Source organism: Aspergillus novofumigatus, assembly GCF_002847465.1.
Source record: "Aspergillus novofumigatus IBT 16806 chromosome Unknown P174scaffold_18, whole genome shotgun sequence".
In the NCBI taxonomy this organism is placed as follows: Eukaryota; Fungi; Ascomycota; class Eurotiomycetes; order Eurotiales; family Aspergillaceae; genus Aspergillus; species Aspergillus novofumigatus.
This window is the reverse complement of record NW_020194291.1, coordinates 1-19,156: the sequence shown is the minus strand read 5'-3', so window position 1 is coordinate 19,156 and position 19,156 is coordinate 1. Positions and strand designations below refer to the sequence as shown.

Sequence of the window (19,156 nt, the reverse complement as noted above, 5' to 3'; positions counted from 1 at the left end):
TCGGAGCAAAATTGATGCAACACAACGTGTCCTGCTTTCCGGTATATATACTAGTCCGTACCGACCTTGGCACGGATCTAAATGCAGCTATACGGGGCAGACGAGTCATTTGAATTCATCAGACAGCCGCTAATTCAGGGAAATTACAGATCGCTAAACTGAAAGCACCACACTGCTCGGAAATATGCAGGGGCCCGGTACAGCTCATCCGTAGATTTGGTTGTCACTGCTTACGCGGATTGAATTCATGGTGCCGTGTCGTTCCAGTGGTTAAAACTTTCATCGACCCGGCTATGTCCATCATGTTCAGAGCCGAGCGTCGGGAACAGTGATTCCACGTAAGACTCAACAAACCGGGTGATCAACGACCAGCCTGACTTCATAAGCGGAAAATATCACTTTCTAGCTTGGACGAAGTGCAAAGTACTTTTGGAAGTTCCTGAATTGTTCACCTAATCAACCACTTGGAACCACAAAAATGTCTGAAAAGCACGAATTTCTGTTCATCTTACCTGATGGCCCGGATGGTCTCAAGAACCGAGAGTCCTGGACCGAGTAAGTCCTGGTCGGATCAACGAGTATGACACGGTTCTAAAGCTCTCTAGCCCTCCGAACGTTTCGTTGAACGAGAATCAGAATACTGGCTTGCCGGAGGTAATACAAAATGCGGAAGTGTGGAATATAATGATTGCTAACGCGTTGCGAACCAAGGCCCTATGTACGACGATCATGAAGAGAATATTGAGCGTGGTAGTTGGGTTCTGGTTCAAGCTCATGACAAGAAGGAAGCTTTGAATCTTCTTCAAAATGATCCATTCACCGTTGGCAAAGTTTGGGACTGGGAGAAAGCTCAGGTCTTGAGCGTCAAGAGTGGACTGCGTGTACCGTTTGTCAAGAGCTCAATCAACTTTCCACAACCAAGATGGACGGTGGTAGTTAGCTGATCAGGGATGAATTTTTCATCATCTCTTAGATAGTAGAATAGGAATAGCAGCAAAGCACAAATAGCTGACCAAGGGGATTTATCAGCCGTTCTCCGGATTGTCAGCAATTAACCCCTACAATTTTTACATTTCTGAGACCAAGTACAATGTTTCAGAAGCGTGAAACAGAACTCAATTTCCAAGTAGATCTGCACTGGGCATACGCCACCCCAAATGTATTCATGTCTTTAGATATCAAGGACTTTCCAATACCTTCAAGACGCTGTCCTCAAAGCTTGTCCAACCATCCTTCCCAAACCGCCTTAGTATATCCAATTCCGTCTCACCATTAACTCGTCTTCTATCCAGCGCTTGGGTAGGATCATCCTCTGGCCAGGGCTTGCCAGGGTCTTGTTTGCGGAAAACCTCGAGCCAACTATTGAAACTGAAACGGCCCGCAAATGCCAACAAGCGCTTGTTCTGTACTCCTCTAGAGTCAGCGCACCAATGTGCAAGAGCGCCACATCTCCGACATAAACATAATATGAGGCTCCGAAACCTCTCATGAAGCCATCCTTCTGATGGATCTTTGTAGAAGTCTAGCAACCATTTCGCCGTGCTACCTGCCTGTTTGCTCGTCGAAGGATGGCCCCTATTGTGTAGTTGGCAAAACAGAGTTCACCACGAAGGTTGGCTTCTCCTTCTGGCTGAACTCCACATTTCTCTTCTCAACTTGCGCTTTGAGTGCAGAATAAACGTCCCACCCACGTTCCGCCTCGTAAGGCGGTGGTTTCCACGCCGCTTCGATGGCCTCTTCATTCCAAGTTTCCTCATTGATCGGGATCTCCCGCGTAGTCGAACGATTGCTTGCTGCTTGATCGCTACTGGTGAATACGAAAACGCTTGACTGAAGGCTCTTTTCTAGCAGCCTCAAGAAGTCTTCGAAGAGCTTCTACACTTGGCGTAATGACTTTGGTCGGGTCGGGTCCGAAGCTCACGTCTCCTGCGACATGGGCGATGCCATCGACATCCTTGAGAACTGCGTCCCAGACGCCGGGGGGCATTCTGGTCTGGTACAATGACAGCCTCGAAATCTGCAGAGGGGTTGCGTCTGGTCAGGGCTTGCGTCACCCAGGTTTGCCTTTTCACTCGAGCGGACTGTTTCCGCGCACTCTGTAGCCAAGCTCCAGCAGCCCGTTCGCAATGTACGAGCCAAATAAACCTGTGACGCCAGTGACGAGTACCAGGCACCAGGAGGCACTATGCTGGATGATGCAATCATATTTCTGACGGATGGATTCGAAATAGAGCTGAGAAATCGCGAGACGGTAGTGTCGTGTCTGCAAGATATGGGCAGTACGGAATGAATACTCCAGCCTAAGAAATGCAGTGCACTGCAATCTCAAAGTGCGATCGGCGACTGGGTATTACACAGGCAAGCTATAAATGAGAGGTGCGATAGTCATGGGCTTACTGCTAAGAGAATAGCGCCTCCACCGCCTTTTTTATAATCTATAATCAGGTCTGCGGCTAAGTACATCTGCGCTGTTTTTTGCTCCGGGAGATACTGCGACATCAGTGGCATCTGGCCAGCGAATAGGATTTATCGGTCCAGTCTCCTGTTGATCCGTGACTCACGCGGTTCATGTTCAAGGTACTACTTGTGATCAGTCTGAACACGTATTCCGGACTGCCTTCCGAAAGTGGTGTTGTTTATCCGAGACATAGACGACAGCCAATAACTCTCTCTGTCTTACATCATCTTCGATGGGTTGATTTGAACAAGCATGATACACATATATTTCGGTCGTCGTCTCCCTGGACTCCCGTTGACGAATTTGGTAGCATGCGGATCAAATTTGCTTCGTTCAACCATGGCTCGATTTGCGGTCTTACAGCTTCTCCTGTGTCTGTCAGCAGGATTAACTGGTGCTTCACCTCCGGCACAAAATTCCGACTATCATTCAAGAACCGGATACTCATGTGAGTCTCGACCGGGCAATCTGGTCCAATACCTGTCGTTTGATGATCTAATTGCGCCACAGTATGCAGTTCACCATACTGTAGTTTCGGCCCAGCTCTTTGTCGGAAAGTCTGAGGTTCTATGTGGATGGACTCGGGCTCAACATCATACGAAACTACACTTTTCAAGGGGATCTGACGACTCTCTTCGGAACTAGCACCTCTGTGCTACCCGGTTACTTTCTCGGCGATACGACATCTGTTCACAACGGAACCGATGGCGTCATCTACCTCGTCGAGTTTCCAGATGCCAAGAAAATTCCTACTGTCGATTCAGATCCTCCAAACACGGGTTTGTTCCTGACATCTTTCTGGATGGGGGACAAGATCAATGCCACCTTGGAACGTTTGGACAGGTTGGGTATGGGAGGGAAACCTCACGTCGCAACATTTAGTTTTGGCTCGGAACCTCTGGCGACCTATGCCACGGTGAGAGATCCTGATGGGGCACGAGTGTTACTTGTCAGCCGGCCGTACATCAATTCCATCGGTAAACAGCTTCCTTGACACAGGAGTTTTTGACAGGTAACGGAGGCCCAAGAATGATGAATCACATGTTAGGGCGGATTTAGGAATGCAAAGGACTTTTGGGTTCATCCGTTCGATAAATAGGACATCCTACATGGCATAAAATTTTAATCAGATGCGGATTTTAATGACAAACAAATTTCCCTCACGAGGTAACCGCCACATCGGCGGCAGTGACCAGAACTGCGGATCGTTGTGTACGTGGTAATATTTCTGGATGCACAAACACACGAGATAGACCAAAACGGTAAGAGGCCCAGCCTCAGCCATCCGTCGCTGAAATCAGGCGCCCTGCATAAATCCTCAAAGCTGTATTTTCTTCCCTCTTTCCCAATCTTCCCGAGAGACTGGTGATATCGTTCGGTCGCCTTGCCATTTGGGATGCCGGACCGGTGAGCTAAGAGACCCATATCTACTGAAATCATCTAGTGGCTTGGGATGACGGTACAACCCGCCGGTTGCGCCTTATCAGGCAAGAGCTTCGGATCTGATATCAAGCCTCGGAATTGACACGATAAGATTACCGAATTACCGAAGCCTCAACGGACTTTTGAAATGGGGCCCTGTGGGTCTTCGATAGGCGAAATCCGAACCAATCCGGACAGGTGTGTAGAATTGTCCCAACACGGTTATCTACGAAACTACTCAAGTTGAGTGCTATACGTACGGCTGGTGTGCCTCCGAGGCCACTGACGTGCTTAAGTGGCTTTGCCTTGTCCCGTCCCGACGGCTTCGGATCGAGAAGATAGAGTGCAGGACAGGTCAGAATTCAAGTGGAGTGACTGTTCAGTCAGCCAGGGGTAAAACCGTTTGCACAGTGCATGAAGTGTACCATCTCTCTTACCATCAATCGAGTCAGATATTACAATCACAATATACTATTGCATCTCCAGGCATCATTGTATGTTGGTGTGTAAACAATCACCACAGCTCGAGAACCCAGGCGAAAGAGACCATAATAGCAGTCTCTGGAAAACGCAAACGTAAACGCCAACGCCATCATGCCACGCAACGATCTCATTGACGATGAGGCGCACGGGGTCGACGGAGAGCACGACGATTCGTCCACACCAACAGGATCCCAAGAGGACCTGGACGTCAAACGTCCTCAGTCACTATCTGGCGAGATTGCGTTCATCGTCGTGGTCTGCATGGCCCAGCTTGTGAGCCAAGCTGGTCTTGGCCAAGTGATATCAATTCTCCCTGTTCTTGGGGAATCATTTGGTATCGGCAACAACATGAGTCAACTTTCGTGGTTTCCGGCTGCCTACTCTCTGACGGTGGGAACATTCATCCTAGGTGCCGGTCGTTTGGGCGATTTGTACGGCCATAAACTCCTCTTCACTGCTGGATTCTTCTGGCTTGCGATCTGGACACTGATTGCCGCATTCGCGGAATCCAGTGGGCCTGTGTTTTTTTGTTGCTGTCGGGTTCTTCAGGGCATTGGCCCTGCCTTTCTACTTCCCAATGGAATGGCTATTTTGGCGAGATCATATGAGCCAGGGATGCGCAAGGAAATGGTATTCAGCGCCTTCGGGTCTACGGCACCCAGTGGATTCATCTTTGGAGGTCTGGTTTCCGCTCTCGCTGCCAAATATCGATCGTGGCCTTGGGGATTCTGGTTTATGGCCATTTTGGAAGCGGTCTGCGGTATTGTCGCCATATTCCTGGTTCCACGCACCCCAACACCGCGAAAGGAAACAACGCACAGTCCATGGGCAAGAATGGATATCGCTGGATGCGTCACAGGGATTAGCGGCCTCATCCTTTTCAACATTGCCTTGAACATAGCCCCCGGAGCGCAATGGCAGGGCCCATACATCTATATCCTCCTGATCGCTTCGTTGGTGTTCTTCGGTCTATTTGGATACATTGAGCGAAAGGCGGCTTTCCCTTGATTCCATTCTCAGCCATCACACCAGACATTAGCTTCGTCCTGGCCACCTTGGCATGTGGATGGGCTGCGTTTGGAGTCTGGGTATTCTATGGCTGGGAGTTTGTTCAGAACTTTCGAGGCATCTCACCTCTATTTGCTTGTCTGCAGTTTTCGCCTGCAGCCATCAGCGGGTTTGTTGCTTCCTTCACAACAGGGTTAATCCTTCAGAAACTGCCTGCCAGTGTGGTCATGATGATCTCTGCAGCGGCCTTTTGCACAGCCGACATTCTCTATGCCACCATGCCTATCAAACAGAGCTACTGGGCGCAGCTGTTTGTGTCCATAATAGTGATGCCTTGGGCATGTGAGTTACTTAATGACTATATTTCGTATTGTTGTCCGTACTGACTGACTGCGGCCAGGGAAATGTCCTTTCCAGCTTCCAATATTCTACTTTCAAACGCGATGCCTCAAGAACATCAAGGAGTAAGTCCATTTTCTACTCAGACCCTTCCAAAAGGCCTTGGAGCTAAGTCTCTTGATGCTGTTTGATGATTCAGCTTTGAGAAGGAGAAAATAGCTAACTTTGTGATTGCAGGTCTCAGCCAGCTTGGTTGCAACCATTATGAATTATGCGATCTCTTTGGGTCTCGGATTTGGTGCAATAGTCGAGACTGATCTCAACAAGAACGGAACAGATCTCTTGAGGGGCTATCGAGGAGCCTGGTACTTAGGCGTCGGGCTTGCTGCGTCTGGCATCATCCTCACGATGTTTTTTGCTCTTCATGAGCACAGGAAGTCTATTCCAACGAAGAAAAAAGCGGCTTCGGGAGAGGAGTAGTTTGGACTGACGTACTTATTGAAAGATCTGGTGTCTTTCCACCTGCGTCTCAAATGTTACGCAGAGATATTTCAATGGAGAATAGACAGTCGGCTCTGTTCGATACAACTGGGTCTGCATTATGTGATCTCCAGCACCCCGCTGCTAATCGACGCAACGCAGCAGTATCATTCTAGGTTGGTGATGGACTGGGCGGTGGTATTTGATGACCAATTTAGCATTCGAAGTGGGAAAATTGAAAGTCCTGACCAGGTTCTGACTTCGGTATGATTGCTCCATGGTTGCCAAGGAGCTCATTTCGGTACAACCCTCGTGGTCATTATGTTTGCGTTGGAAGCTGTCAAGTATAGAGCCCGTTTTCTCTTCGATAGAGGTTATATTAGTAATCAAGGTGCTGTCTCAGCGACCACCCTTCCCAAGAAGCACAATGCAATCTTCAATATCACGAACAAAATGCTGGGATAGCACAAATATCTACTTTGAAACTTCTGTTATCACGCTCACTACATTAAAAGTCTGGGAACTAGCTTCCTAAGCTTACTAATGCGTTTGTGAATAACCGCAATGCCGCAAAATCGATCTTTGGGCTAGGATTAACAATGATCAGATTCCCAGGAATGACTCTATGCTCTAAGCTGAGTACAGTCTTCAACAGACTGGACAGACCGGCTACTAGCTCTGAGTGGCTAATATTACTTTTCACTAAGCTAATTATAAGGGGTGGTTAGGTACTTACCACAGCATAAAGATTGTTATAATACTGTTTACCTCCAGACTAGAGTTGCATTCGGTCTGACTTCGGGCGAGTCCAACCCTAGTTGGAACCAAACTGCTGCGATTTCTAGTCCAAATTTTAGACATCAGAACCAAACCTGATCCGTTCAGATTCGGTTCGGGTTTAACTGCAAGAAACCGCTACTAGGCCTATAGGCCTAGCCAGGCCACTACTAACTAACTATGGTTAGATTCGGTTCGGTTCAGTCTCGATTTATATAACCTTAAAGGATTAATTTCATGGTTTTCAGAATTGAATTTCTCCTATCTTAGGCCTATACTAATGGCCTATCAAACATGCCTTTATAAAATTATAATTTTTATATGAAATATATGGCAATTATAGACATTTTAATCTATATCTAAAATATCAATTCAGTATCTATAGAGTTGAATGGGTGATGGTTAAAAATTATTCTTTAACTATAGTAATTGTCGAACGTTAATGCATATATATATACAAACCACCACTATTCTCATCCAACTCATGACAGAAATGATTATTCCCATATATCTCACCAACCACTAGATATTTTGAATTAATTCTTTATATTTAGATAGAATAGATACTAGGCTATCTAGTGATGTCAATAGTTCTAGGAAAATCCTAAGTTAAAAATTAGTGATTACTAAGCAAAATAGTGCCAAGATAACTATTTGATTCGGTTCCAACGAATGCAACTTTACCAAGCACATGGAAGTGTATACGATATCATTTCTATTTCCCATCAACAAGCGCTTGCTCCAAGAACTCTTTATGTTTTGACCAAGAATTTCAAAGTGCTGCAAGTCAGCAGAGACCATTGAGAACCATAGAAACCCTCATCTAATCCGGACGACGCATCTACTCTTCAAAGGTCATTTTACCGGATCTCAATGATCAGCGCACCTTTCTTACACCTTCTGGGCTATCTGCGTCTGCTGCGCCGTCTCATTCACAGAGGTAGACTCCCCGTCTCCGCTATTGAGCATGTTCATTTTCTCCTCTATCTTGTTGTACTTCCCGAAGGCGAGCAAGAACAAGACGGCCGTGACGAGCATAACGCCGCTCAACGAGGCGTATTCTACGAGGACCTTGGGGTCTTTTGAGACGGGTGAGAGCGTGATGCCCAGCATTGAGCCGATGGTGCAGGTGAGGAGGAAGAGAGCTGATACGACGCTACGCATGGACTTAGGGGCTTTGGTGTATGCGTACTCCATGCCGGCGACGTACGCAAGGACTTCAGAAAGGGCTGTCATTGTGTAGACGGGGACTTGCAGGAAGACGCTGACCTGTGTTTTTGTTAGGCTCTCGCTGGGATGAGCGAGAATGGTTGAAAGAAACTCTCTTACGTCATTTGGCGTTCTTCCACCGTCGCTGCAATATCTGCTAAGAGGATGTTCGTAGCATGGAGGTAATCGGTAAATCACTGCGACCTGGGTCAGCAGGCCTTGGAAGAGTGGGTTGAAACATTTTACTACTAACGGTCTTGAATCCCTGCCGAATATCCAATGGCACATGCCATCACCAGGAAACCGGCGGTGATTCGACTGATTGGTTTAAAGCTGAGGCGAAACCCTCGCAGGGTTGGGTAAACGACTTTTTCCCTAGAGAATGTCTTAGTATCTAAAATGGAATATAAGACAGCCTAGCAGTATGCGTACATGGTTGGAAGAAAGGTCAAAACCATGATTGGATTAAAGCATCCCACTATAGGCCTCAATTAGTGCTCTCATAACGCGTAAGGATCCCCGGTTGCAATACTCATGTCATTCGGAATGCCATAGGTTTTCATGGTGGCTGCCTGGCTAACCAGGTTGCTGTTGGTCTGACCGTAACAAACCCAGAAAATGGGACTGCAATCCAGCTTAGTCTGCTGCAATCCAAGTCTTTGATGGGCAGTTGGGACCTGAGACTTACAACACACAACTGACGAAAGGCATGAAAGTTATCAGTGCACAAATATCAAGGGTCTCATGTCGCTTCAGATAACTCACAATACAGAACATGCGACGAGTGCTCGTTTCAATTCCTCAACAAATGCATCGTCCCAGGAAACAGTAGTTGCAGGGTGAGTTCGTGCCAAGACTGATGGCTTTGCAGCATCGAGATTGCAGCCTCTCTTGAGACCGACCCAGAAGACTCGCATTGCTTGAATTAGAACTGAGCCACTTGGATTCTGGACAACTAGAAATTATGAGTAAGTAACAACCATTGCGTGAATGACGGAAGGTAGATTTGTCACTTACCATATCTTCCACGACCCACGGCCAGTGCGCCAACTGGTAACACCCAGAAGCAGAGCGGTAGGAGGAATGCAGCCCAGAATGAAACTTTCAGCTCTAGCCACTGAATCGCGTGTCCGTCAGTACATTAGGACAAAATACGACATGGTTGCACCCACAGACGCCGGTATCACAGAGAGTGAGCCAATATTGATAACCCTTAGACGAGGTCAGTGTGTTGTTTTCGTAAACCGCGATCAATGCCTACTGACCAGTAGTAACGACCATAAATAGTCTGAATTGTGATGTTAGGATCTACAATGACCTTTTCTCCACTTGTCAGTGTCTTGATCCGGAGAGGTTTCCTGGCGTACTGCTCAGCGATTAGAGGAGCAACATTGCTCTTGATCCCTCCAAAACTATAACAGAAAGTCAGTATGATGGAATATCCAAATCTTGAATCATCAAGAATCACTGACCCCAAACCAATCAAGACCAATGCAACGATGAGGCCCGGTAGACCAGCACCGTGCTCAATACTTGCAGGGAAAGAAGTGACGCAAAGAATCAAGACACCACAACTCGCGACTCTGTTAGGTTTGTCAGACATGTCCTCCTTTGTATCGCTACTTGCAAACAGGGACCTAATCACCCGGTCCCTAGACAAATTGTCCAAAACCGGCCAAGCAGGCTGTCCGCTATGACGGCTCCCAGAATAGGCGCCATATAGCACCAGCCGGTGAAGAAGTAGTTGATACCAGTCGCAACTCCTTGTCCCTATTGAGCGCATGTCAGTGTCCTACTCTTCTCTATTTCGAAGCTGCCGTTCCCTGCCATGTCTAAATACTTACCATACCCAAAGCTCCTGGTCGTAATGGGTCATCGTGAGCGTTTTCTATATAGTTCTCTGCATGCGTTCAGTTATTGTTATTGCTTTCGCCAGAGATTCGCCAAGTGGAGAACTTACGCATGGGAGCCGTGATGCATCGGTAGGTAAAACGCTCGGCCAGCTCTGCCACCGCAACTAAGAATATTGTCGAGGGGATCTTATCGCAGACACGTCTGAGATTTCCCTCTTCCCATTCTGTAGGCGCGGGAAGGTCATGATCGTCGCGCCTCTCTTCTGAGACGTCCATGATCCGACTATGATTTCGTCCTTGTCGCTGGGATCTCTCGAATGTTCAGGTGAACAATGAAGGCTGCAAAAAATCGTAGTACAGAGGGAGAAAACCACCAGTGAATCAGAAAAACAGCAGCAAGAGACTGACTGAGCCAGTGCCGATACAACGAACGCGGACCACTGTTGGCAAACTTCAAATGGCCTAAGGCGGAATAACAGTACAAACAGCTCTTTGCTGGGCTTAGAGGACGCCATGGGGCAGGCAAATTCTTATCACAGCGGTGGACGCGTCAGATATGTTCCGCGGCCAGAAGTAGTTAGATTCAGCCCACGACCCCCACATCCAGTCGAAGATGATCTGTGAAAATAAAGCTGTAAGAACTTGTACGCCTGGATTAATCTGTATTGGTCTAGTCTTCGGAATCTAGCTGAGGCTGTCCACTTCTAAGACGCAGCCTATCTAGGCTATATCGCTTTTCAGGTATCCGTGCGAGGGCTTCGAATTTGGCCGAAAAGTCTAATCTATCTGGATTATGTGCTGCTGTGTCATCGGAGGCAGTGAGGTAAAATACCCTGTATGCTAACATGATCCAATCGTCAGTCCTTTTACTACAGTGCAGGCCGTTGTTGATTTGATGACAAATGGGACAAGCAAGAACGAACTTTCAAACCAAGGTTCTCTTATTCTACGCAACGAGGTACTTGTCCTTGGACTGCTCACTTCAATATATCTCTTCGTCTCAAGAAATTTGATCATCTCGCGTATGGATAAAGTGCCTCTCACATGGCGTTGGTTAGGACTTTTCATGATGACTGTGTCAGCGAGGCCAATGAAGTCATGACGGCCGGTCAAGACTGAGTCTTGACTCTGAACCAAAAAGTCGCTCTCAATACTGTGAACTTCCGGTTGTGCCCCAGTCCAAGCTCGTCCACTCCCCCCGTCACTCGCGGTGAAAACGGTGTCATATTCCGGACGCATGAGATAGACGAGGGAGAACTTGGTCTGGTCACAAGTCGGGCGGAGGCTCAATCCGGTGCAAACACGATCGAAGAGCGCTTTTCGAAAGGGCAGTCAAGGAGTCTCCCGCGTTTACGATCGCGTGCCCGGGTTCGGGAGCAATGTACCGCCAAACCTCCAGGCCTGGCATGCATACTTGTAACCCGCCAGTGTTGGAGAAGACGATTGCCAGTCTCCCAAGGTTGGTATGTGCAATGTGGCCAATATTCGCGTCACTACTGCCGTAAGGCAGATACTTGAGTAGACCAAGACCTGTCGTTGATAGCTCGCACTTGCGATGGCAGTCTTTCAGGTCGCGAGAGAGCTGCAATGCCCGCGACAATATCGAGAGGATCAGAAGACCTTGCTCGTGAATATCCCCAACAAAGTCTTCCAGAGATCCCACTTGGACGTCAGTGGCTCCGGAGCCGTCATGGGCATGTTGGGGTCGAGGTCGAAGAGCGCATTATTGGGGATCTGGGGCGTGACATCAGCGGCGCTGCCACGGCTCTGTTAGAATCGCTCATGCCATGAAGCTTTCAAATCCATCATTCTTCCCACCATACGGGCCCGTGGTCAACCCGCCGGTTCATATCTAGGACTGAGTAAGTTTTTCCGGAGCGCAAGTTAGGGATCTACAATAGAGTATCTCATTAAACCCACCCTAGTATCTTGGAAAGGGTCGGTACTATACTCTTGTTCCTTCTCTCAAAAGGGAATCAGCACAGGTCATCGGTGATGGAAAAGGTCCTATCCACGTCTTCCAGAATATTATCTGTCCGTACATTGCACAGGTCCAAGTAGAAAGCCAATGTCACAACAGGCGGAAGTGAGCTCGTTCACCGTCCCAATATCACCATCGATGAGCTTGGCAAGTGACACGGTTGGCAGCGATCCATAGTGGGCAGCGGTTTTCTCATTCGCAAGTCTAGCTCAAGTGACCTTGAATGCAGCACAGGGGAGGTCAGAAAAAAGATCCTTGAAGATCGTCCTCGATTAGACTGACAGTTAGGGTCAAGTCTTGGTAAGCGGCAGCTCTGCAGTTATCTCAGTATGTATAGTGATGCTCCTCGCAGAACCCGTTTGACGTTGATGGTTTCAGGACGCAGAGAGCGACACTAGTATCTTCTATCATGATTTTCACCGCCCCGGTGACAGTATTGGTATGTTGCAGTACTATCCCTGCCGGAGAAGATGAACTGATGACGGGCCAGAGATCCCAATTCATCTCCATGCGGTCTGTGTGGCGACAAGCGATGCAACTGAGATCATTGAGAGCTTATCGCCAAGCCCGGCGCAGACCGAGCATATATCAGATGGTGAGGAACTGGTTGCCTTCGGAGTAGCGCATCACTAAGAAGGTACAGATCTGCCTGTCCGGCTCGAAAACTTCTCCCAGTACGGTCTGAACTCCCCTCACCCACAGGCCCTTTAATGAGAATTCCAATCCTGATAGATATCTTCTTAGCTGCGGCGGGGCTGGTGGTAGGGGTTGTACTTGTTGGATATGTGGACGTTGCTGGAAAGCGCATGAGACAACGGCGTCCAGACGAGGCTGAGAACGGCGAATACCAGAACTTAGCTCCGGAGGATGATGAGGAAGAATAGGGCGGCTTTGAGTGAATGTTTGAGTCAATTAACTTTGAGCACGTGGTGCGGTAAGGAGTTCCTTCCGTGATGCTAAACTTTCTAATACTTTACGCGAGGATAGGCATGAGATACCATTCCGCTTTTCTTTGAAGTTAATCATCATAATCAAGTTATATCACCATATCACCGAGGTGTAAGGCAAGCCCTCGACATATCCTAGTTTATACTCTTATAAAATGCTAGACACGTTCGCGCAACCTCAGCCCCGACTCTCACTATTCATCTGCACTGGCCTGTCTCTTCTGCTCTTTCTTGATTTTCTTCACCGATTTAGTGCTCGAGAAGAGATTAGGCAGATCGAAAAGATCATTTTTGGGATGATATTCAGGCAAAGGATCTTCTTCAGCCGCATGCTCTTCGGACCAAGCATCTGCCAATGTAAGCCGTCTAGAACAGTCCCGATCTAAAGCTTATTAACATACTCATAATTCCGGGATCCAAGGCTTGAGACCAAGCATACCTTTCCTTAGCAAAACTGCCAATTGTCCCAGACGATAAAGTTATCACTACGGTCGTAGCCCTGGCTCCAACGAAAGTTGCCGTGCGGCGTGCCGTACCAAGCTGCGCCCCCATCGGCCCGACCTCCAAGGAGTAGCCACTTATGCAGTTTACTTTGTAACCTGCCATAGTACGTGAAGAGCCCAAGCGGCGTCACACACAAGAACCCCATCATCAAGAATCCAAGCGGCCTGGAGCTGCGGCCCATTTGGCGCTAAGTATATTTGGCCAACATAGTGAAGACAGCCAAGCGTTGAAGGAAGGGCGGAGATTAATGCGAAAAGATGAGCCTTCATGGTGAATTGATGATTCTGGAAGAGGTTTGGTATAGAGGATCTATTTTTTGGCTGGAGAGGGACGACCGAAACACCGGGTATGGTGGACCGTAAAGCATATAGTAGCTTTAAGGTCTGAGAGATGAGTGAAGACGCTGTTATTACTATAATGTATCTCATACTCGAGAGGCCTTATATATGTGGTTGTGTAGAGGTCTCTAGACCTATTCGGATCTAGAGGCTTCCTCAAGATTACGGTGACTTAGTACTTACAGAAAAACATTAGTGCTTATAGAATGATATTAGTGCTTACAGAGCAATATCAGTGCTTACAGAACGACATTAGTGCTTACAGAGCGACATTAGTGCTTACAGAACAAGGACCACTACATCTATTATTTAGCTTTCAAGGAGGAACAAACAGGTGGGCAAGTTGGCAAGTACGCAACTGAATAACGCAGGGCTTGATCAGTTCTAGCTAATGAAACTACTATATACACGCCATTCTTATGAATGCCTATGTATTATTGGTGTAGACTATGGCACTGAAGTAGCCACTAGTGTTTTTGCGCGTGACTTCATATATGCAGAAAGCAGGGACAGTTCATAGGCAGAAAGCAGATCATAGGCACATCTGTCTAGGTACAGTGCATTCCTTGTCTAATAGTGGTACTAACATGTCTCTTCCATCAACAGCACCCTCCAGGGGTCAAGCCATGAAAACATCACAAATGAGGCTACCAGACACCGCCTTCAACTTACCACTAACTACACATCCTTAAACATAAAAAGCCCTGGCTCCTTCATTCTGTGATGTCTGTATTTAATAGCAGTCACGTTTTGACTGCTGTCAGGGGGAGAATCTTGTCATGATAAGGCTGCTGTTATGATAAGACATTAAGAGTATTAAGACTACTTTGAAGTCGAAGGTTGCGCGGATACTTAAGGTTAGGATAGCGAGGTCGCAGGGCTGTCGCGACTACCTTCCATATAGGCAGATACGTGAGATATATTACAGGTAAGAGGTTGGCTTACCAGAATATGCCATGAATGAGGTAGCCCAACCATCTAACTACCCGATAGCCAATCGCCTCCACAGTTCCCATAAATGTAGCATCATTTTCTACCTAGCCTACCTAATAATAATCCTCGCCCTTAGAGAGGGCTGTCACCGACCCCTTGGACCCGAACGCCGCATGCCTATGTCGCAGATTTGCGCCTCGACCTCCCCAAACTGCAGCCGAACCTTATCAATATCCCCCTCAGCGGCTCGAATCCCAAGCAATGGCCGACGGCCAAGCGGTCCAGCTCCGGATTCCGAGTCGTCATCAAGACACTTGAGAACGAGTTGTTTTGGGGGACGCCGTTTCGTCGCAGGGCGAAGAAGCCGACGACGACGCACGCAATCGTGACAGCCAGCGCACTCATGTAAGCCGCTAGCAGGACCGTACTGCCGTAGAAATAGTAGTTGCGGTTGGTCAAGTCCATTACTTTGACGGTGGAGTTTCCGCCATTAAGGCTGAGCAGGGTGTAGGTGAAATTGTGGCTGAGGTCCTCGATGGCCTGGGCCAAGGTTCCGTTCCGGCACGAAGTTTTAGTGGAGTCGTTGCCATGTTTATAATAATAGCTGCTGGTGTTCCATAATTCTGGACAGGCAAAGAGGCTGGTGTACGCAAGTGACGTATCGGTGTATGTCGTCGAAGATGCAACAGTCTTATCCTGATACACTCCGGCTCTCTTACTCTGAACCAGTTCGCCTTGGAGAAGACCCGAGAGGATCATCTGGATTATGTAAAAGCCTGCATTCACTGTTGGATCTACTTCTGAGTATGAAGGCGCTGCGAAGTTGATAGCAGCGCTTTCATTCCAATTGGCATAGGCGATGTGGTCGACTGAGATTGGCGTCAGCGTCTGAATGCCGTTGGTGAAGTGCATGTCGACTACGTAGGAGGTATTCCAGAGCTGGCAGACAATCTCAGTGGGCTGTGTGGCGTTGTCGTTCCACAGCGGATTGCTGCCTGCAGCTGATATGAAGACGGTATTGTTGAGATCCGAAGGTGCAGTCCCATGTAGAGCCTCGTTGTCTGGAACTGCGGCTCTGTGATTTCGCTATCCCACAGTTTCTGCGTCACCCCGTCTATCTCCATGAGAGCTTCACTCAGTCGCTGGCATTTGTACGAAGGACCCAGAATGAGAGATTGTAAGACGAGTTGGAGAACGGTGCAGGAACTGGAAGCACTTGGGCCGATGAGGCCAAGGTTGTGAAGACGCGGGCCATGCTGGCAGATGGGGAGGTGATGTGCCACGCCTCATCGAATTGTGCCTCATTACGCCAGAATGATGGGTCGAAGTTAACGTTTGGAACGAGCCGCTCGATCTCATCCCTGGCTGGATATGTAACCACGTTCAAAGTTGCGGGCGTAACGATCGCCGTCAGAGGAATCAGCCTGGTCGGATCGAGAATCAGTCATAGGCTCACCACGAGTCATGGAGGTGCACATACCAGGAAACAATCGCCAGCACGGTCAGCGTCTTTGCATAGACCCACAAGTCCAGGGTGAGAAGAGCAAGAGGGCTGTCCCGACGGCAAACATGCTATCAATCCCACTGAGCCGGACGCTCTTCCGGCGGAGGGTGGCCCAGGTCTCCTGCACCGCTGCGAGCCAACGGCGGACGCCAGGCATGATTTGATCAAAAACGCGAAGCCAGTTCCGATCCGGATCGCCCACGTCTGTTCCTCGCGAGACGCGACACGACCGCCGTCGAGGCTCCTGTAGTAGAAATGATGACCCATGGACAGCATCGCACCGGATATGACGAGCCCGACCATCAGGGCCGGATGCCTCCATCCAATGCCCATGTCGCCGGTGTATCCGTCTCTTGGACTGGCGCTGGCCACTGGCGACTGGGGTTGTTTGTCCGGGACCGTGCGATCATACGTTGGCGGAGACATATTATATTGAGGTGCCCGGACAAGAGCGGACTCTGGCCCGTCGGAGACAGAGGCCGTCAGCCGCTCTTATAGGAAACGCGGCTCCTGAGAGAGCTGAGAATTAGCAAACCCTGTCAAGTTGTTTGTGGGCCATGGCTGAGCCTTGCCTGCAGGATCCTTTGCTTTGCCGCCTTCATTCTGCCTATCAGTGCCGTTTTCATTGGCTTTATTTCAGCGAGGGACGAAAGCGGGCCATTTATGGCCTCTGGATGTCAAGAAGCAATGTAGAGCAGGGCTGGTTTTCAGCCCACCATTACTAGCAGGCGCTGTGAGCCGGATCGCAGTGCACTTTCCACTATGGAAAGGCACAGATAGCTGAAGCTGAAGCGACCTGCTGTTAGTGCTGACTGTGTTGCCCATCGCTCGATTTGAATCGCCCGCAAGACGCGCGCTAACCGGTTGGAGGTCGTTTGCGATACTTTGGGCCTCGAGGCTCGAACATCCATGCTGAGCCAGCCTTTTCAATCAGTGTGCAACGTTGCGGGCAGTAGCACTAGACAGGGCGGGGAAGTGAAAGTGCTGGTTCACGATATCGGGAAGAACAAGGACTTGAACAAGATCAAGCATGACAGGATGCATACTCTTTTTTTTCAGACGGGCAACACCACAGACCGCGGGTCCTGCCAATTGCTCCTCAAGTGGACCCTGCAAAGTTGCAATAGGTCGAATCATCCCAAAGCGCTGCCAAGCACCGGCCAGGCACAGAATACGAACTGTCCATTCAAATTGATCTCCCTGGGATCGTAAGTAGTTTTCACATTTTTCATATTCCAAGTTCATCTAATCAAGCGCCATTTTGTTGGTCGGATAACAATGTCTGACCGTGGAAATGGAACTGTCAAATGGCTCCATGATGAGAAGGGTTACAGTTTTATAACCCGCGACGTGGGGGAGATATATGTGTATCCTCTCGCCAAATTGAAACAGCTGGTTTCAGATCTCTTAAAGAGGATAGAGGGTCAGTTTTAAAGCAGTTCGGGGTGCAAGAGGCTAGCAGGCAAATAACGGTCGGGTAGAACAGTAGGGAGTCGTACTACGAATTCAGCAGAAAAGCAGGACGAGCAAAGAAGCAATAAATGCTTCGAACTGTAAATGGTACCCATACACAACTTATACCACCAGAATTTATTTCTTTTTATTATGTATTATTCTTTTTCTTTTCGGAGGCTTCTGCAAGTGGTGGCATGATATAACCATATTTTTCCAGGCGAGTGGTCCACCTAACAAGTGGTCCACCTGTCACACCCTGGGATCCGTCTCTACTGTTCTCTGGCTAGTCAACTACTTTGGGAACGGGTGATATAGTCCCTGGACTATATCCAATACTTGCCTGAGGCCTACTGACTGGGTAGCCTAATGATGCAACACCATACAATGATCTGAATAGGATTAAAGGATAACCAAAGGTAACACAAGAATAATATAGTAGAGATAGAAGCAAGGCCTATTAAGTATGTATACTTAATAGTAAAAGAGTAACTAATAAATCAGACTAGTGAACTTATACTTAAGTAAATAACTTGTATTAAATATAAGGAACTAAGCTAAGAGTGCTAGATATAATAATAATAACATCCTTATATATCTATAGTTCTCTCAATGGTATACTGAATGTATTTCTAAGTATAAAGGTGGTAGATCTATATACTCTTATTCTAAGGTCTTAGTATACTATTCTATATACCACTTCATCATGTGCTTGTGGTTGTAGAATAACTATTTAGTTATATCCTACTATATGGTTTTCTATAAGGATCCTATCTAGATTAAGCATTTCTCCAGATCACTCTGTAATCCTTCTAGATTAATTAGTGATTGATAATCCCCTTTAATTCTGCCTATCACATCTGCCTTATACTAATATAGCTATGTTAGTATTATAACATTACCCTCCCCCTTCTAGTATTTCATCCTTAAAACTTGATTTAAAAAGCAGCGCTTCCCCCAGGTGAGTAATATCTTATTTCTATTTCTTTTTATTATATTTGCCTATTATGCTAAAGTATCATGCTGATACCTCATCTAATAGTCCCTATAAGCTTCCCTGTGATTATCCTGCTGTTTATATTAAGTAAGAGGAGTATATTTATTATAATAGGTTATCTTATCTTCTTTATGTAAGTATTATTTGTTATTAGGTTAGGAGTATATAATAGATTAAACTTATTATTATCTATTACTTACACTCATCAGGGCTATTTATGCAAAAAGGAATTTCATACTATAAAAGAGTAGGATATTTTAAAATAAGTAGAGGACAAGATAGCTAATAATATTACTAAGGCAGATACTACACTTAAGCTATTATAAACCTAAGTTAGAGCAGCTTTAGGCTCACCTAGCTAAGGTTTAATTAAAAATTATCATGACCTTGGCTCATTATTCTTGCCTTTAAAAAATAGTAATGTTTTCTTAAAGAGTGTGGTTTTAAAATATTAGAATATGATGCTGAGCT

The 19,156-nt window shown here is 47.4% G+C and overlaps 9 protein-coding genes across 9 annotated transcripts; 5 read left to right on the top strand and 4 right to left on the bottom strand.

The window, feature by feature from the left end:
• Positions 1–327: 327 nt before the first annotated feature.
• P174DRAFT_446552 (uncharacterized protein) lies at positions 328–1,060 on the top strand (the record flags this gene model as incomplete). Its single annotated transcript, XM_024828598.1, has 3 exons — positions 328–555; positions 606–654; positions 712–1,060. Coding segments are annotated over 2 exons (282 nt in total), but the record flags the coding sequence as incomplete, so codon positions are not given.
• A 780-nt stretch (positions 1,061–1,840) lies between these two features.
• Positions 1,841–2,005, top strand: P174DRAFT_380634 (uncharacterized protein; the record flags this gene model as incomplete). Its single annotated transcript, XM_024822996.1, has 1 exon — positions 1,841–2,005. A coding segment is annotated over one exon (165 nt), but the record flags the coding sequence as incomplete, so codon positions are not given.
• A 791-nt stretch (positions 2,006–2,796) lies between these two features.
• On the top strand, positions 2,797–3,602 carry P174DRAFT_446550 (VOC family protein; the record flags this gene model as incomplete). Its single annotated transcript, XM_024828597.1, has 3 exons — positions 2,797–2,852; positions 2,893–2,906; positions 2,991–3,602. Coding segments are annotated over 3 exons (532 nt in total), but the record flags the coding sequence as incomplete, so codon positions are not given.
• An 872-nt stretch (positions 3,603–4,474) lies between these two features.
• On the top strand, positions 4,475–6,190 carry P174DRAFT_436277 (MFS transporter; the record flags this gene model as incomplete). The annotated part of the gene is made up of 5 exons (XM_024826001.1): positions 4,475–5,330; positions 5,384–5,540; positions 5,564–5,713; positions 5,772–5,835; positions 5,948–6,190. 5 exons carry the CDS (start codon positions 4,475–4,477, stop codon positions 6,188–6,190), a joined length of 1,470 nt encoding a protein of 489 aa, XP_024676916.1.
• Positions 6,191–6,713: 523 nt separating this feature from the next.
• P174DRAFT_380631 (uncharacterized protein) lies at positions 6,714–6,908 on the bottom strand (the record flags this gene model as incomplete). Its single annotated transcript, XM_024822995.1, has 1 exon — positions 6,714–6,908. A coding segment is annotated over one exon (195 nt), but the record flags the coding sequence as incomplete, so codon positions are not given.
• A 758-nt stretch (positions 6,909–7,666) lies between these two features.
• On the bottom strand, positions 7,667–10,305 carry P174DRAFT_455625 (oligopeptide transporter; the record flags this gene model as incomplete). The annotated part of the gene is made up of 14 exons (XM_024829340.1): positions 7,667–8,236; positions 8,297–8,373; positions 8,430–8,551; positions 8,609–8,654; positions 8,709–8,800; positions 8,865–8,873; positions 8,942–9,131; positions 9,194–9,293; positions 9,349–9,388; positions 9,442–9,588; positions 9,649–9,759; positions 9,822–9,946; positions 10,021–10,076; positions 10,137–10,305. The coding sequence occupies 14 exons, from the start codon at positions 10,303–10,305 to the stop codon at positions 7,859–7,861; spliced, it is 1,662 nt and encodes a 553-aa protein (XP_024676914.1). The 3' UTR covers positions 7,667–7,858.
• Positions 10,306–12,649: 2,344 nt separating this feature from the next.
• P174DRAFT_74825 (uncharacterized protein) lies at positions 12,650–12,942 on the top strand. The gene has a single exon (XM_024832447.1). The coding sequence runs from the start codon at positions 12,721–12,723 to the stop codon at positions 12,892–12,894; it is 174 nt and encodes a 57-aa protein (XP_024676913.1). The 5' UTR covers positions 12,650–12,720; the 3' UTR covers positions 12,895–12,942.
• A 460-nt stretch (positions 12,943–13,402) lies between these two features.
• On the bottom strand, positions 13,403–13,730 carry P174DRAFT_465246 (uncharacterized protein; the record flags this gene model as incomplete). Its single annotated transcript, XM_024830523.1, has 2 exons — positions 13,403–13,518; positions 13,592–13,730. The coding sequence occupies 2 exons, from the start codon at positions 13,728–13,730 to the stop codon at positions 13,403–13,405; spliced, it is 255 nt and encodes an 84-aa protein (XP_024676912.1).
• Positions 13,731–14,845: 1,115 nt separating this feature from the next.
• On the bottom strand, positions 14,846–16,662 carry P174DRAFT_465245 (uncharacterized protein; the record flags this gene model as incomplete). The annotated part of the gene is made up of 7 exons (XM_024830522.1): positions 14,846–14,909; positions 14,935–15,807; positions 15,828–15,874; positions 15,895–16,156; positions 16,213–16,304; positions 16,328–16,357; positions 16,378–16,662. 7 exons carry the CDS (start codon positions 16,660–16,662, stop codon positions 14,846–14,848), a joined length of 1,653 nt encoding a protein of 550 aa, XP_024676911.1.
• Positions 16,663–19,156: the final 2,494 nt, after the last annotated feature.

What these genes read in the sequence shown, in the direction of transcription:
- P174DRAFT_74825 (XM_024832447.1), top strand. Translation starts at nt 12,721, where the DNA reads ATGAGAATTCCAATCCTGATAGATATCTTCTTAGCTGCGGCGGGGCTG.